An 18,350-nucleotide genomic window follows, 5' to 3' on the forward strand; every position below is an offset into this window, starting at 1 on the left:
TAACCAATTCACAATTTCTGTTCGATTTCACCGTTCAATAGTTTAGGGATTGCTAATGTCAGGTTTTTTTTTTCTTCGGGCTTTCATTGTGATACTATGCTATTGTCCGGGGAGTACAAGTATAATTTCTTTTTTCTTATCTTTTCTTCTTAGAGAAAAGAGACATGAAAAATACTATATCTTAGAATTACAAAGAGTTTAGAGGAATTTTAATCCTTGCATCTTTTCGTAGAAACTGATTAATTCCAAGATACTCATTACAACATCTTTAATTTTCTGGAGATCTCGACTTGCATATTATCAATGAACAAAATATATGCAATTCTCCAGGATTTCTTAAAAAACAGAACTCCAAAAAATAACCAAAACCCAAACACAAATCCAACTACAACAAAGACATAGATCCATACTGTGTCATCTCTGTCGCCACTTTCATTGCCTTTGCTTGGTGGTTGAGCAGAAGCCGTATCCATTGTACAATTCTTGGTCAGTGGAGACCCACACAATTCATTGTTGCCAATGTAGCTTAGGTTGCTAAAGGTTTCTAGTTGATTTCCTGTTGGTATTCTTCCCCTCAAATTGTTGCTTGACAGGTTCAAGATACCAAGAAATGACAGTTTAGAGATACTAGGAGGAATTGTACCTGACAACTGGTTACTTGACAAATCAAGGAATTCTAGCCATTCCAAGTCTCCAATACTTTCTGGAATCCCACCAACCAAATGGTTCATCGATAAGTTCAGAAAGAGTAATCCAAAAAGATTGGTCAACTCTGTGGGGATCTCATGTGACAGTGAATTGCTTGATAGGTCGATGCCATTAACAAGTGCAAGATTTCGCTGGAACGATTGCTCTGTCCCTTTCCATTCTACTGTGATGCTGTCGATGTAAGTGAAAGGGGAGTTACCTATACCTTTCATCATCCCTTGTTGCCTTATGGACATGGAGGTAAGGTTGCTAAAACCATTTGGTATACTTCCGGTGAGATTATTATGAGCAAGGTCCAACAATTGTAGATTGCGAAGTTTTGACAGCTGTGGAGGAATGGCACCGTGGAATACATTAGAACGTAAGCTAAGGATCTTGAGTGATGGAAAGCTATCCCCTATCCATGTTGGGATTTCTCCGTAGAAGGCGTTCTGCCCGATGTCTAGAACAGTTAAACTTCTGTAGGATTTTAATACTGAGGGAAACTCTCCTGTAAAATTATTGTTACTCAAGTGTAACGATTCAAGAGGATGAAAATTAGTTCTCTTTGAGCTAGGGATCCTTCCGAAGAGATTATTGTCTTCCAAATAACATTGAGGAAACTTTCCTGATAACCGATTGCTTGAAAGGTCGAGCATTATCAATGACTCCATAGTACATATGAGTGAAGGAACAGTCCCTACAAACATATTATCAGTCAAGTTAAAGAATGAACAAATATTGCAACTTATTCAATTCTGGTGGAATCGCACCTGTCAACTTGTTGGAGGCTAAGCTCAGATATTGTAGATTGGTAAGGCTCCCAAACGCTGCAGGAATCCTACCGGAGATGCTATTGCCATCTAAGTGCAAGTAACTGAGATTCTTGCATTCTCCCCAGTCTGACGATAGTGTACCGGTCAGCCGATTTCCGGTAAGATCCAAGTATGACAAATTTGGATGAATTCCAAAGGCTTCAGATATGTCGCCAGTGAAGTGATTCCATTCTAACCGGACCCGAAGCAGCTGTGAGCAATTCCGCAAGCAGGGCGGCAGCCGACCGGAGAAATTGTTGCTCTTCGCGGTGAAATACTGGAGGGCGAATCCGTTGCATAGTCCCTGAGGCAATTCACCTGTAAAGTTATTGTTGTCGAAGCTAACATATTCTAACTTTCCATTCTGGCCTAACTCTGGGGGGATTCTACCACTGAGGTTGTTTGTAAAGACTGATATGGCCTGAAGATTTGGAAGCTGGGCAATGGTGGTAGGCAACTCTCCTTCCAATTGGTTGGTATCGACGTCGAACTCTGTCAACGCCATCAGGTTCCCGATCTCCGCCGGGATCGCGCCAGTGAGATTGTTGTAGAAGAGTGCTAATCGTTGAAGCTGTTTCAGGTTGCCAATGGTCTTCGGGATCGGGCCGGAGAGCGAGTTCACCGTTAGATCCAGGTTGGTCAAGTTAACCAATTCCCCGATCTCCGGAGGGATCGGACCGGAGAGGTTATTGCTGTAGAGGAAAAGGATTGTTAGCTTTGTAGCCAACCCGATCTCCGGCGGAATTTGCCCGGTGAACGAATTGTTTTGTATCTGAAAGAATATGAGTTCAGGCCAGTTCTTGAACAAGTCCGGTGGGATCCCTCCGGAGAGCAAATTGCCCGAGATCCCGAACTCCCGCATTCTGGTAAGATTGGAGAAGGATTCCGGCAAGCCGCCGGAGAGCTGGTTATTGGACAAGTCAACAAAATTGAGATTAGAACATCGGCCGAGCTCTGGAGGAATGGTAGAATTCAGCCCTGCTAAGTTAATAGTAAGGCGTTCAAGCATCCGAAGCTGGCCGAGAGAAGAAGGCAGCTGCCCACCTAGTGGGTTCCCAAAGATTTCCAGTATCCGGAGCCCCGAAACGGATCCAAGCACCGAGGGGATCCCACCGGTGAGGTTGTTTTGCCCAAGACGGAGGTCGCGGAGCCCCGAGAGCTTCGCGAGAGAGACCGGAATCTCCCCAGAAAAGCCATTGGTGGTAAGGTTCAGGTATTGAAGGTTGGGTAGATTGGATGGCAATGAATCCGGAATTGGGCCTGTGAGATTATTCTCTGAGAGATCAAGGTAAGTGATGTTTCTACACTCGAGTATAAATGGCGGGAACTCCAGAGTTAGGCTGTTTAAGTATAGAGACAGGTGTTTCAGGGCCGGCATGAAGGAGAACTTGGAGTAGTCTGGAGTCTCTAAGTAATTAGCTCCGATGTCGAAGTAGACTACTCTTTGGAGACGGCTAAGTTGGTATGGGATGGCACCAGAAAGGCTGTTGTTGTAGAGCCGGAGGTCGACGAGGTTTGTGAGCTCGCCGATCTCTGGCGGGATGGATTGGCCGAAGTTGTTGTTGCCAAGGTCTAACGAGGTGAGCTTGGAGAGGGCGGACATGTTTCGAGGAATGGATCCTAGGAGGAGGTTGCTGTTGAGGTTGAGTCTGGTGAGGTTTCCAAGGGAGGAGAAGTCCAACGCATCCAACGTGCCGTTAAGGTTGGAGTCGGGCAGTTCAAGTTGCACGACGCTGCCGGAGGAGTCGCACTGGATTCCGAACCATTTGCACGGGCTGCTGGAGTTGGAAAGAGACCACGAGCTGAGAGAGGTGGGTTGGTATAAACTAGACTTCCATTTCAGAAGTGCTCCTGCTTCAGTCTCTGCACTTGTTGTGCAGAATGATGAGAAGAAGATGACGATGATGAGGAGAAAGAGGAGGGTGTGGAGCGGTTTCATGGTTAATGGAGAGAGTTGTTTGCTGCAGTGCTCTCAAAACTTTTGGTTTAACGAGGGGAGGGGAAGGCAAGAGCAAGTCAGACTAAGGTTGGGGAAAGGTATGAACTGTTTCCGCGTGGACAACGACTAACGGATTGATTCGCGGTAGGAAGTCTGGATAGGAAGACTGGCGACTTTGGTGTGCCGTGTGGGTCAAGAAAAGCACTTATTACTGAGCGTGATGTTTTTAGATCTCGGATTTAGCCGTTTCCACACTCTCCAGTCATTTTTTTTTTGTGAAAAGGAAGCTGATTAGCTTATATATTAACACTCCCAATCAAGTTAGGGGCAGTGTCAAAAAAGAGGAGCTTACACAACTCTCGGGGGAGCTCCTCAGCAGGTTCAGGTTGGAATGTTGCATGGCCCTCTTACTCTGCTAGGCAGCTCAATTTGCAACCCTAAACCTTAACCACCCCGAGACTCTCCATTAGCCAAATACACTCACCCACAACCTGTCGCACTCTCCACGGGCTGACGGCCTCCGAGCGCAAACATTGCACCACCTCACTCGAGTCGAGCTATAGCTCGAGCTCCATGTGTCCTTGCTCCTTTGCCATGCGGAGCCCAAGTCGGACTGCATGAACCTCTGCTAGCAAGGCCGAGTCGACCGGAGCCGGCTCCCACGCCATGGCAAGCAAGCCCCCGATATCGTTTCCCAGGACCGCTCCGGCCCCGCCGTGGTTGGCCCCTACGTCCCAAGCTCCATCTGTATTGAGCTTGACCTTCCCCGGCTCCGGCCCCGCCGTGGTTGTCCGAGGAGGCTCCGGTCCATGCTCATTGCTATATTCCTCCACCTGTCGCACTGCAGCCCTTGCAATCACTCTCGAAGGCTTAACCACTCCCCTATATCCCACCTAACACCGTTGCTTCCAGAGTGCCCAGGTGGTGAAGGCGATAAGCGCCTTGGTGTACAGATCCCTGCTCCGATCTGCTTGCTACTTAACGTCCAGCCAGTCCATGTTGACCTCGGCAGATGCTTGCATGGTGTCCAGAGCCACCTCCTTGACCTGCAGCCAGGTTTCGCGACTATACCGACATGCGAACAAAAGGTGGTCGACTGTCTCCGGGAATAGTCCGCAAAGTCGACAGCAGTCATCCACCCCTAGCCTGAGGCTCCGCAAGTAAACCATCGTCGAGATCCTATTCCATGCAAGCTTCTAACAAAAAGTCCTAACCTGAGGGGCTACCCGCAGCCGCCACAACTCCTTCCACCCGCTCCAAGCCTCACCAAGCTACGGTAGTAGGAAGTCGTAGGTGGCCTTGCAGCGTGGCTCTCCCTTTGGGTGCGACCACCATTTCCACTGGTCCGATGTGGTGGTGGCCCCCATAGGGAGCGAGTTTATTTCAAAGGCCAAATCCCACCCCACTGCACTAGCCAACCTTTCCGTCTGACCACGGCTTGCATTTACCAAGCCCTCCACCGTCAACTCCTCGTCCAGTAACGCCGGGTGTATTATCCGCAGTTGCTTCGTCCACGGAATGGGCGAGGTCCATGGCTCGACCGTTGCCTTCGTGGTTCTCCCGTTCGCCACCACCAACTTCTCGCACCCGAGCTTTAAGGTGTTAGCCACCCGACAGAGGGATCTCCACACCCAGGAAACCTTAGCGTTTCCTCTAGTCTCCCATGGATTCAAAGCACCATACTTGTTAGTGACAATCTCAACCCATCAGGATCTATCCACATTTAGCACCTTGAACACCAGCTTTTCCCCATAAAGCCGCCCGGGCCAATTTCATCTTCCTAATCCCTAGTCCGCCGACCTCTTTCGGAGTGGTGACCACCTCCCAGCTGAGAAGGTGGAGCCCACGGCCCTTGTCGTTGTGCCACAGGAACTCCCTCGCGATCTTCTCAATAGCATCCAGCACCGAGTCCGGGAGCCATGTACAACTCATCCAGTAGCTCGGACTAGCAAGTAGGGTGGTCTGAATGAGGGTCAGCCTTCCGGCAGTGGAGAGGATGTTGTGTTTACACCCAGCAAGCTTCTTCCTCACCGGATCGACCAGCGAATGCCACCTGTTCCGGGTCGACGAGCTTGGGCAGAAGCACCTTGAGCCTCCAGACCAAGATCTTGGAAATGATCTTATAACTCACATTGCATAGCGAGATGGGCCGAAAATCTTTAACCTTGCTTGGCTGCTCACACTTCGGAATTAGTGTGATGAATGTTTGACCCCACTACTGCGAAAGAGTTGCATGGGTGAAGAAGTATTCCACGGCTTCGCAGATGTTCGGGCCCATCTCCGACCAAGATCGACGATAGACCTCGGCCTGCATGCCATCTGGCCCAGGCGCCTTACCCAGTGGCAGGCTCCACAGTGCCTCCTTGATCTCTTCTCTGGAGATCGGGGACTCAAGCATCGCGACCTCTTCAGCGGAGATCAATGCCAGCTCCGGCCACTCCAATGCATCACAATTGATCCCATTAGCCTGCCCCCAAAGCTCGGAGTAGAAAGTGTTGAAGGCTGATGCAATCTCCAGTCACCCTCGACGCAGAGGCTTGAGATCCGATTTCGTTTTTGCCGGATGGTTGCTGTGAGGTGAAAGAAGCCCGTGTTTTGGTCCCCCTCTTGCACCCACTTTAGCCTCAACCGTTGAAGCCATTTGATATTAAGCTGCCGGCTTACCGTCGTATGCTGGTTGTAGAGGCACCTTAGACTGATCAGTGCAGCCTCACCTAGTCCTCTATCTGCATCTTCTTCTTCCAAGGCAAGGATCTGAGCTTTCACTTCCTTCAGCTTGGCTTCCACGTTGCCTACAACCTCTTTGCTCCACTTCTTCAAGTTTTGCTTGAGGATGCAATTTTTATGCAAAGGCATTCAAAGGCCCTCCCGTGGCTCTGCAGGCCCAGGCATCGCTCACCACTTGATGGCATCCCTCCAACTCTAGCCATAGTATTCAAACCGAAACGGCCTTTGCAGTTGGTTCGCCATCCTCGGCATCATGAGCAAAGTGATCCAAGTGTTGCACCTTACTACAGGGGTGCCGACTCAACCACTCCGAGTTCGCCACCGCTCAATCTAGCCGACTCCATATCCTCCTGCTACCTTGTTGGTTATTACACCAAGTGAAGGGGATGCCTTCAAACCCCAAATCGTAAAGGTCGGTCCTCTCAATGAAACTGACAAAGGCCCTAGCCTTCGCATCTAGTCTCACTGTCCCGTTGCTCTTCTTCTCCTCCAAAGAGACAATGGCATTGAAATCCCCGGCAACTAGCCAAGGCACCTATCCCACCTTGAGAGTGTCCAGCTCTGCCTACAGCTCCCTTTGCCCCTCAAGGTTGTTAGTAGCATAAACTACCGTTAGGGTCCATGTGGCCCCTTGCACCGGCGAGATCACGAGGTGTGCTGCGTACCTAGACACCGCCATGACATCCACCCATCCCAACTCTTTCTTCCACAGTAGTATAATACCACCTGATTGACCGATCGTCGGGACGGTGAACCATTGCCAGCATCTCCCCAAGGCCCTAGCCACCTTCCTGGCCTTGTCCCAGTCAGCATGAGTCTCTAGGAACCCGATTAGGTCGAGCTTGTGTTCTCTGATTAGGTACCGACAGAGGTCTAAAACTTCTTTCTTCAAGGTTCCTCTACATTCCAGAATATGGCTGTAGACATTAGAAAACAATTGGGTAATAGTGTTAACATATTCGACCTTTTTTCGAAGATGAAACCGGCTCCTGTTCCCTCGGAGCGTTGTCCTCCATGGCCACGAGACCTTCTCCCTCTTGCTTGCCATGGGCTAGCAGTAGCAGATGCTAGTTTGCCAGGTCCACCTCCATGGCCCCTTCATTTGCACCCCTCTGGCTATGTGTGAGCAGCAATCTGACTTTGTCCACCATGGCAGAGTGGCTGGCCTATGCGCTCCTTTGCATGCCGTCATCGGGCGTGGAGCTGACCGTTGCGACACCATCCTGGTAGAACCCCTCCTGATAATCCCCACTTGCAAGATTTTGCCTGGCTTTGCTCCCCACTGTCTGCACAGTGGCTGTCTGGGCGGGTCGGTGGAGACCGGACCCCAGGCAGATGGGAAGGCCGTTGATGATGACCCCTCCCAAGTCCGCCAGGACGTCCACACTTGTTGTGTGTTCAGGAGCCCTCACCTCCACTTCACTGTTCAGCATTAAAATGGCCGCCTGTGTGTCGCTTTCGAATGGGTCGTTGTAGTTCCCAACTACATTTTTCCCTGCTCTACTAGTCATCATGGCTTTTGCTGAGTACGGCCCAGCTAAAGTCTTCCTTTGGCGGGAGAATGTCGCTCCATGCTGTTGGTGGTTTGCACTGGCCTATTTTGATGTGCTCAAGATGGTATGGTTACTTGCCACCTTGGCCTTACCCTTATTTGTCGTGGTCAGCACTTTTTGTCTCCGCTATATGGTTTGGCTGACGTGGGTGATCTCCCTTCTCGTCACGTACTCACCTTGTCCCATCTGCATGAACTGACTCCACAGCCTTCAGCTTTTATTGATCGCTACCACCCTCATTGGTTTGCTCGTGCCTTTGCTAGCCACTTTCCGGCACTTCCCTTGGAACCCCTTGGCCCAGATGGCTTTTAGGGAACCCGCTTCCATCAGCCCGCCTCCTCTCCTCGGCACAGCCATCCACGTAGTATGGGTTTGGAGCACTCCGCACTGCTCTTCTTCTATTCCGTTGCACAGTGCATCAAGGGCCATAAGTGGACACACCTTCCTCTCGGCCGCTCAGCTCCCCTTGGCCATGTTCCTCCACGCCCGAGCTAAACTCGGCCTGTTCTCTTTTCCTTTTTGTGCTCAGGGGCTTATCAGTTTGGCAGTCCACCACTCGGTGCCCCACTCTACTGAGTGGTAATAGAAGAGCGGTATGCTCTCGTGTTCTACACATTGCTCCAGTTCATCCTCCTTCGAACCTAGCCAAATCGCAGTCTTGAGCGGTTTACTGAGGTCGATCTCTATATAGTCCCTTGCGAATCTGCTCCTAGTGTGATCTAACGTGGTTTCGTCAACTCGGAGCGGTGTGCCAAAGTACACCACCAGCGGGATAAGGGACTCTAGCTCCCAATACTCCTTGGGCAAATTTTGCAGTTGGATCCATACTGGTGCCGTCGTGAAAGCTTCCGCAGATGGCTGAAAGTTGTTTTGCCACAAGATGAGGTTCAAAACCCTCCCCATTATGGTCCACAGCCCATTGACCATAACATATTCCAGATCTTCTTTCCTCTCGAACCGAAACACCATGAATCTGTCCTCCATGTCTGAGACGGAGAACTTGTCTATCCCTATCCACAGCCCCGCCAGTATAGTTTTGAGCCTTGACAATGGGATACCCCCTCCAAGGAACTTGCCAAACAAGGATAGTTTCCATCTTGCTCTGCACCTTTGGAGGACTTCTGGTTCCAGTATGACACAGTCCTCCAGCTGATCTTTAAGTTTTGCGAGGATTTCCTCCGAGATGCGCCCATTTGCCTGCTTTCTTCTATGAGTTGCGGTAGCCACCGACGCCCACGATGCGTTCCTGTCCGCCCACTTGACCCCTCCGACCGACCCCTAGGTTGCCTCACCCTGGATAGCCTCCCTAGTAGCCTAGCTGGCTTCATGCGGTGCGGTGCCTCCGCTGGCAACGAGGGTACACCTCGCTCCTTTGCTAGCTTGGACGATGACGCTCGATAGAGAAGAACGTCTTCAACCCCCTCAGGCGTAGGAGGGGCTGAACCTTCCATTGGTTGGCAAAGGAGGTATCGACATATTGTTGTACAAAGCCGTTCGTGTGTTGAGTCCTTGTGCTCACAACAAGGGTCTTCACCAGCTTTCTGCCGGTGTTGCATCCACTCTCCGATCATCTTTGTCCACTTCTTTTTTATGCAAGGGTTACTTTTGTATTAAAGCGGATTCGAATCAGATTTATCTTAATACGAATATAACCCAATTATCAAACGAATTATTTTTAGTAGACACGAACACGACTCGTTTATTAAACAGGTAACACGGCACGATCCGTATAACCGATTTATTAAACAGGTCATGTTAACACGATACCATATCTCGTTTTTTAAACAGGTCGTATGAACATGACTCGTTAATACGACACGATAACCCATTTATTAAAGTATCGTATTAGCACAATCCTATTAACCCATTTAACACAACATGTTAACCCATTTAACGCAACAAGAATGAAATTTGCTATATATAAAAATCAATATTTACAAATTTACCCTATATAAATAGTCTATTATATAAACAAAAAATCTTTTTTAAACTCAAAACATATACAACAAAAGAATAATAATTCTAAGCATTCAACCATAAATTCAATTTAAACCAAATTCATACACAATTCAACCATCAACAACCAACATTAAGTAAATAAGTTTAAATATTAATTTTACTTCTAAGTTACAACTTTCAAATCTAATAATCGACAATTATAATAAATCTAACATATTAAGTTCACAATTCAATCACCAACATCCAATATTAAGTTCATAATATATTACAAATTATAAATAATTTAAAATAAACAAATAATAACATTGAGCTCTCTGTTTTATTGTTCAAAGATCATGATCCTTTTAAAAAGAACAAAAGAGAGTATAAATAACTAAGAAGATTAAGTTATAATGGTACTAGCAAATTGAGATAGTTAAAGTATTTTCTGTTAATGCTCGAATCGAGGTGCAGAGCTTTCAAATGTCTTCTAGGACCTGAAATAAAAGAGGCCGAACTAAAAATTCAATAATCCATAAATCCTAGCAAGCGACGGCCTATGGGATGCCATGTCGAATGAAGAGGTCTGTGGTGCGGCCCGCAAACGGGTCCTACTATGGCACAAAAAGAATGGCATTACATCTTCCTCCACCCAAAGAGGCGAATTCATTGATCCTGCTGCTCAAGCAGCTGCAGAATACCTGTCAAAGCTTGCTATCCAAAAGGGTGGCAAGGACAATATCACCGTCATTGTGGTTGACCTGAAAGCGCAAAGAAAGTTCAAGACCAAATCCTAACTGGGTAGTTTGGACTTCATTTGATTATTATCTGGTTTAGGAAAGCCATATAATGTATGGGCTCAAATTTAATAGTAGTTTTATAACTTCATCTTTTTCCCCCTTCTCCTCATTTGAGTCTTGAAGGGTTCTACTCAGTTTATACTATACATTCTATTGCATACTAGGGCTTATGTTTCTATTGCATTAGGCCATAATCATGTAATTTCATTGTCTTTCATTGGGACCATGTACTGAAATTATATATTTCAGCTTGTACAGTACAGAGCTAGAGGGAAGAATTAATGTAATGCCATCTTCAATACTCCTTTTATTCCTGTAGTAGCTTCTTAAATTTTAGAATCAAGGGTAAACAACCAACTAACTCCATAATAAGGAAATTCTGATGCCAATATAAATCTATGACAAGTATTCAGTTTGATGAGTCTATTTTCATAAGACAGCTGATTATTTGGATAAAAACATGACCAACAAAGAAGAATTATATAGATGAAGATCTAGCAAGAAACAGATCCCACCTTTCATATATCTAGAAGACCATAAAAGCAAAATAAACAATAGAAAGACCATGAAGAGCAAGGGGCATAAGTGCAGAAGAGGGTGAGACTAACCATAGAGGTGGTCGAAGAAGAGATTGGATGCACCAGTAGAGTGGACAACTTCAAGAAGAGAGACAGTGCTGCTATTGCTACTACTTCCACCACCACCACCACCACCACCACCAGCAGGAGGAGGAGGCATTACTCTTTTTTTTTTCTCTCTCTCTATCCCTCTCTTTAACTTCTTTTTTCCAAACAGATGGGGAGAAGTTAAAGATCAGGTCATGAAATTTTGCATAAAGTTAAAGAGGAAGGGAGCGAGATGTAGCAACTAGCGATTGGGTCATTGGGTGACTAATTTCTTGGAGTTTCTTCCCCTTTGCCTGTTCTTGGTAGGGGACAGTCAGCAGGACTTCACATTGCAGTGGCTGCGGAACGGACGACGATGTCGAAACCATCGCCGGGGAGAGGGGGAGGGAGAGGTTGATGTCGTCATCGCGCTCGGCACGGTTGAAGTGGTTCCCCGAAGATGAGGATGGAGGCGTCGTACCCGTCGGAGAAGCAGTCGTGGAAGAAGAGGTGGAGGGCGTCGGTGGTGGGGCTGGGAATCTTCTTCGTAGTGACTGCGTCGGACACGATTTGCTCGGTGCGATGGCACGAGCCGGCGAATAGTAGGAGGTGGAGACGGCTGTGGGAGAGGGAGTTGGCTTTCTAAGAGGGTGGGAGATGGGTGGGGCGAAGGGTGGGAGATGAGTGAGGCTGCTGATGTTTGAGGGAGAGCGGGGAGAGTTAGTTTAGGATTAGAAATATATATATAGGCGGGTTTGCGGGCTGACCCGATCCGTATAGGTAAACGGGTCGGTGGTATAAACTTGAGCACGATCCGATTATTAATCGGATTAAGTGGCTTAACCCATTTACAATCCGAATATAATTATACTAAACCTAAATCTAATTAAGAGCTAGATTATCAGGTCTGATAAATTTTTGCCACCCCAACATTTGACCTATAGAATTCTTATGCTTGTCCTTTTTTAGAGAAAAAAATGTGTGCTTTTTGCACCTTCTTGAAGCTTGTTATGACCTTGCTTTCCAAATGATATATAGATTTTTTTATTTTTTGATAGACAATTTATTTCGTAAACGTGCTTATATTTTGATATAGTTATAATCGGTTCTTTCCTTACAACATTTGTTCTAGATAGCTAGACCGGCAAGAGTGTGAGCTATCAAGTTATTTTTTCTACTGGTATAGAGAACCTTGATGAAGGAAAATTATTTGATAAAGCTACGACATTCCTAGGTAATGGATGAGATTTGCCAACTCGTCTCCTCGTCACCGTCGTTGGTTGTGTTTACTACCTTCATGCTATCATTGTATATAGTACCTCCAGGCTTACCATTGTGCTTTAGAGCTTCTGTTAGACCGAGCAGAAAAGCGTGAGCTTCCCCCATGAGAGAATTTGTACAGTTGCTAAGGTAGAAACATCTATACTATCTTAGCTTTGATATTTTGCTGGAGATGAATACGCCAACCCCTCCATCGTAGCTGCGCCTCTAGGATGCGTCCACCTAGCATGTAAAGCTTTCCCCTTCTTCTGAGGTCTAAGTCTTGCATGGTCTTTCGCATAGGTCGAGTGTCTACATACAGCTTAGCATGTTGATGGGCATTTGTAACAAAGTAGAGTCGCTAATGAGTGAGACTACCAAATGCAGAGGCTGTAGTTTGTTCTCAGAAACCGTTGCATTTGTAGAGCACCAACAAATCACACATCTCTAGAAAAATGGCAGTGGATGAGGAGGTGTTCAATTGTCTCTAGAGAGTCAGCGCAGAAAGGACACTCCACACTAATGTTGGGCAGTCTTCTAGCTAGAGCCATTTGGACAAGGAGTGCACCTATTAAGCAACGCCAAACAAACATTTTAACTCTAGGAATGGCCTCGGCTCCTTTCCACACTTTCCTCCAAATGTCGGCAACCCTTGGGGTAGATGCCGATGCTTCATAGTCTCCCCTTGTGAGAGCAGTGTACACTGACTTTGTATTGAATATGTCATTGTCTGTAGCTATCCAACAGAGCTAGTTCCTCCTTTCCATTGATGCCTAATTAAGGAATACATTGACAATTGAGTTCTCAATTTCACTGGGGAAGAGTTGGTGCACCAGGGGCAAGTTCCATCTTGCTTCATGACTTAAGATCAGGTCCTTCACCTTTGTTACGTGGCTTGGGAGAGGGATGTCATTGAGATTAAAGGGCGGCAGCCAGGGCTCATGGGAGATAGAGATAGTTTCTCCATTACATATTTTGTATCTTACCATCTGTTTTAGAGCTGGTCTTGTGTTGAGGATGGAGCACCATGTCCAGGAGGCAGATGAAGGAGGCTTAGTTGACTAGAAGGAGCAATTAGATAGGTATTTTTCTTTCAGGAGATTGGTCCAAATACTATCCTCCTCAATGAGGAATCTCCACATTAGCTTGGCAAGTAGTGATTGATTGACAAACTGCATCTTATGCCGAGTCCTCCATGCATAACGGGGCGGCAGATCAAGCTCCATCTCCTCAGATAAAGATTATTTTTATTATTGTCATACCCCTACCAGAAATTGCGCATTAGTGAATTGAGCGATTACAGGAGCGATTTCTAAAAGAGGATACTGGCCATAAAGTAGACAAGTAGATTGCTCAGTGCTGCCTTGATGAGAACTGTTCGCCTTGCATGTGAGAGTTGTTTTGCCTTCCATCCTTCTAGCCTTCTCTTAAGCTTTTCCAACACAAACTTGTAGGCCTTGCTCTTGGAGTGAGTAAGGACCAAAGGGTTTCTAAGGTAATATTCTTGCCCCTTCAAGAGCTTGACCTTTAGAATAGAGATAAGATGGCTTCTTCTGCTGGTCTCGACTCTATTACTGAAGAAGATTACAGATTTATCGTTGTTTATGGCTTGGCCAGAAATCTGATAGTAGAGGTCAATGGTACTTCTAAGATTCACAGCCTCTCTCTGTGTGGAGCTACCAAATAGAAATATGTCGTCAGCAAACATAAAACGATTGATTAGAGTGGCTGCCCTTGAGATTTTGACACCATGTAGTTTCTTGTTAGTGAGGTCTTTGTCGAGGAAGATCAAAAGTATGTTTGATCCTATAATGAAGAGGTAAGAGGACAATGGGCAACCCTGCCTCAGTCCTCAAGAAGGTTTTAAGTAGCTATCTACACTTTTGTTGATTCCAAGAGTTAGGCTAGTGGTGGTGATCTGGTTGTTTACGATTTGCCTACCGGGGATGAATGCACTCTGGCTCGGAGAAATGATTCCTTTCAGATGTTGTTTAATTCTGGCTGCTAAGAGCTTGGCGATTAGTTTGTAAATGGTGTTGCAGAGGCTTATTGGCCTGTAGTCACTCGTAATGATAGCATTGTCTTTCTTGGGGAATAGCACTATATTGGTTCTGTTAAGGCCTTTATCCATAATGCCAGTGAGAAAATAATTTTTAAAATGGCTATGACTTTAGTTCTTAAGCAAGACCAAAAGGATTTAAAAAATCTAGTATTCATACCATCAGGACCCGAAGCTTTGTTCAGCCCAAGAGATTCCAGAGTTGCTTCAATCTCTTCTTTAGTAGGGACCTTAAGAAGGTTTTGGGTCCACTCATCTTCACTAACTTGAATACAATTTATGTGCTTTTGTCAGCTTCTGGTGGTGACCATGGCATGGAAAAATCTGTTGTTCTTATCACCCCACATGAGCCAGCCAACTTTCACTATTTAGTGTCAATACTTCTCTTCTTTGAGGAGGAGACTATCGCGAGCGCTTATGAGGCTTTGCTCTCTTATCCAGTCTCTATAAGTTGGTCTATATCAATGAATTCACTATACCAACCAACTCACCGAGACCTAGTCACCTAGATCAATGACTTCAGTGTAGCAACAAACTTTATGTCTTGTAACTTGCTTCTAGAGATTTCACCGATATATGGGCCTTTATCGATTATTTATGGAAATCAATTTTCAGATAAACTAGCTTCGTTAGAAACTTTACACCAAGCTTTTGGCTGAAATATTCTTCTCTTCTCAAATGTTTCTGAGAGGATTAAGTTATTTGATCTGAAGTATTAATTGCAGAGCATTTTAGGGCATTCACTATAAAGAGGGATGCATCAAAGAGAACCTTGTGCTAGCAGCACGAATAGCATCTCCAGAATATTAATTAAGAACGACTCCAATGGGGCATTTTCTTGAATTCATAAATAACCATAACAATGAAGTTCAAAGAAACTATAGAATTTAAAACATTTTAAAGACATGAATACATCTCTCCCTGGCTAGTCAGCAATTGTTTCTCAATTCTCAAACATGAGCTTAATCAAAGACATAGACCACTATCTCTTCCTGTAGGTCTTGTACCACTAATGAGTAGGCCCAGTCCGAGTCCACTACAAATAGTAAGATTGAATGATTAATTGTGATATCTATCGTGATAAAATGCCAATTTGGTGGATGCTAATGGAAGCGATTTTTAAAAGTTGCCACCGCCGATGGTGGTGGAGAAGCCCTCTTGGCGAGAGGAGAAACCCACAAGGGGAGTAAAAGTTGCCAGAGGCGACAGAGATGAAAGGAGAGGAGAAAAAGGCCGTCGGAGGCTACAAGGATTCGGCACGGGAAGAGGAAAACACTAAACCCTAGGAGAGCTCTCTGCTAGGACCGGCTCCTACCGTCATCACAGTAGTCTTCTTCATGGTTTAATGATTGAGGAGATGGAGCAGAGGATTATGATCTTTGCAATCTTAAATTGTCACATATTAGTCCTTGTAGTTGTTAATATATCCGGTTAACCCCTATGATCGCGTTTTTCTTGCTCCAATATCTATTTTGATGGATGTAGATAGCTGAGTGACTAAATCAATCTCTCTAGTTTTATATTTTTCTGACATCATATGAATACTTCTTGATTATTTTTCTCTAATATTACGGATATGGTCATTGTTTGCAATTCGGGATAAATTCTTGCAATTCAAGTTCATATCAACCTTAAAAACTCAGCTATTTTTTTAGCAGAAAGACCACTTTAGCAAGAAAGCTCCACATCCTGGATGCCCTCAAAGCTAGAAGTCTTCAACTGGATGAGAAGTAACCTGGTTCCACTTCTTCTGCTAAGGTCTAAGAATTTAGCATTTAAGTTCATTCTAAATACATCTGAACTTGCTGGCTGGAAATTGAAGTTGCTTTCTTATGTTGGAAGCTTTGTACTAATAAAGGTTGTCAAATATTCCATCCCTTTATGCTACATGAATATTGTTCCGCTACCAAGCTCTTTTCTTGACAAGATGGCCTCTACTGTCAGAAATTTCTGGAGGAGCTGAAATAGATCTCCTTCTTCGAAGTTGGGATAGTACTTGCAAACCTTTCGATAGGGGAGGATTGGGTATCAAAGATATTGTCCTAATCAAATAAAGCTCTGATGGCTTGGAGGCTTATTTCAAACCTACTGCTTCATGGACAAGATCGATCGAGGAAAGACATTTTAGGAACACCTCTCTCTGGGATATTCTAGCTAAGTCTAAATCTCATGGACTTGGAATGCGATTCGTCAGATGAAAAGAATATTCTACATGAAAGTATCCGTTCTTATAGCACCACTGGCATCATAATTGTGATTTGGACGGTATTCAACTCCCCTGTAAAGTTAAATGGGTGAAGAATCTTACAGTGGGCTCGAACTGGAATTGGAACTAGATTAATGAGATCATCTCCATTTGTTTGCTCACAGCATCTCCCAGATTAACCTCAGACAAGCTTTGGTCAATCACTAGGACAAGCTGACCTATTCTAGTTCGAAAACAGGGTTTTTCTATTACAAGTCAGCTTACAAAGTGCTGACTAGTGATTATTGGACAAGCTCTCCTCTTCAAATAACCCCTCAAAGTTGTGGAACGCCATGGGGAAGAACTCTCAGGTGCTTCCTCGTGTAAAAAGGTTCATTTGGCGAAGCATTTCAAGAGCCCTCCCAATTAGAACGAAGCTTCACCGATTCATTTGTGGCGAGGAGGTAAGAGACTATTGATCGTCTTCTCGTGTTGTTCGTTTGCAAGATCATTGAAAGTAAGTTCGGCTCTGTTAATTAATGGAAACTATCCTTGGGATAGATCTTCTCCTTCAGTACTCATCTATCTACGGAGGACCTTAGCTTAGAGCTTCGGGATTCTCTGGACTCTGGTGCATGGAAAGCACTAGATGCCCTCTTGTTTTGCAAAGTCCTAGCTTGTGTCCCCTCAAAGTAGTTGAGAAAAGGCTAACATACCTCTTGATGGTTGTATCAGAACCTGTAAGTGTTGAAGACGAGTAACATGATTGCTGTATAAAGGACACAGGACTCACATCTGAAAGAGGTGGCTGACGTGGGTGCAGGTGCAGTTAGCCCTGATCCTACGAATTCTTATGCGTGGGTTGATGTCAGCTAGAAAGGAAATAGCCATGGGTGAACCAGCCAACTTTTGGAAGTTGTGAGGGTACCCAACTCGTGACTTAATAGGACATAATTTTAAGTTTACTCCTAAATAATTTATTATATGCAAATTATTAACGACGCACGTGGCTTAGTTTAGTAGTTTAATTCAGCTTAGTTTAATAGCTTATCAGTGTCTTATTTTAGAGAAGTAATTTATTATATGCAATCGGTAAACTATCGAGCTCTTAAATGATTAAAAAAATAACAAAGACTCGTGAGTGAAACTGAGGTTTTGTTGTATCATAGCCCCACATAAGAAAGGACGGAAAACGGGTATTTTTGCCTTAGACGTTTCAACCGAATTGATTCAGTGTATCTTAGGATTGACCCATAAGAGGATTATACTAAACATATAAGTTGGATCCTAACAAAATAATTATCTATGACTAAGACCCTACCACTCCAAATGGGACGACTCGCTTGCCTTTTGCCCTCTTAAAAACGGCCAAAGTCAGTTTACCCAGATAAAAGAAATAACCTATGAACAAGCATTCGATTTGGTGCACAGCAGCAGTCCACTGCTCATGCGTTGGAGCTTCTGGAGTATTTATGACACCACTGTCAGCCACTTTGGCATGAATTCACTCGACCAACTCACTTGGGTCCTTTTTAACTGGACCTATTTATTATATGAAGAAAGTAGATAATATCATTTATGTATATGCCACCGAGAGAGTAGATCAGGATAGCATTAGTAAGGAAGTTTTCATTTATGTCATAATAATTGACACCGTACTTTTCACCTATTATTTGACTGCCTGGAAAACACCTCCTCCTGCGTCATTCTTGGGTCCATTCTTCATCTTTTTCACGTTGTTTTCTTGACAAATTTTGGAGCTCTGTTACTGAAATTTTTTAA

At 45.1% G+C, this 18,350-nt stretch overlaps 1 protein-coding gene across 1 annotated transcript; it reads right to left on the bottom strand.

Annotated features, from left to right (window-relative positions):
* Window positions 1-218: 218 nt before the first annotated feature.
* LOC140762341 (uncharacterized) lies at window positions 219-3,575 on the bottom strand. The gene is made up of 2 exons (XM_073100077.1): window positions 1,461-3,575; window positions 219-1,387 (listed from the first exon to the last, which is right to left on the bottom strand). Exons 1-2 carry the CDS (start codon window positions 3,439-3,441, stop codon window positions 258-260), a joined length of 3,111 nt encoding a protein of 1,036 aa, XP_072956178.1. The 5' UTR covers window positions 3,442-3,575; the 3' UTR covers window positions 219-257.
* Between the last annotated feature and the right edge of the window lie 14,775 nt (window positions 3,576-18,350).

Source organism: Typha angustifolia, chromosome 7 (genome assembly GCF_048772165.1).
Source record: "Typha angustifolia cultivar Huaian chromosome 7, ASM4877216v1, whole genome shotgun sequence".
Taxonomy (NCBI): Eukaryota; Viridiplantae; Streptophyta; class Magnoliopsida; order Poales; family Typhaceae; genus Typha; species Typha angustifolia.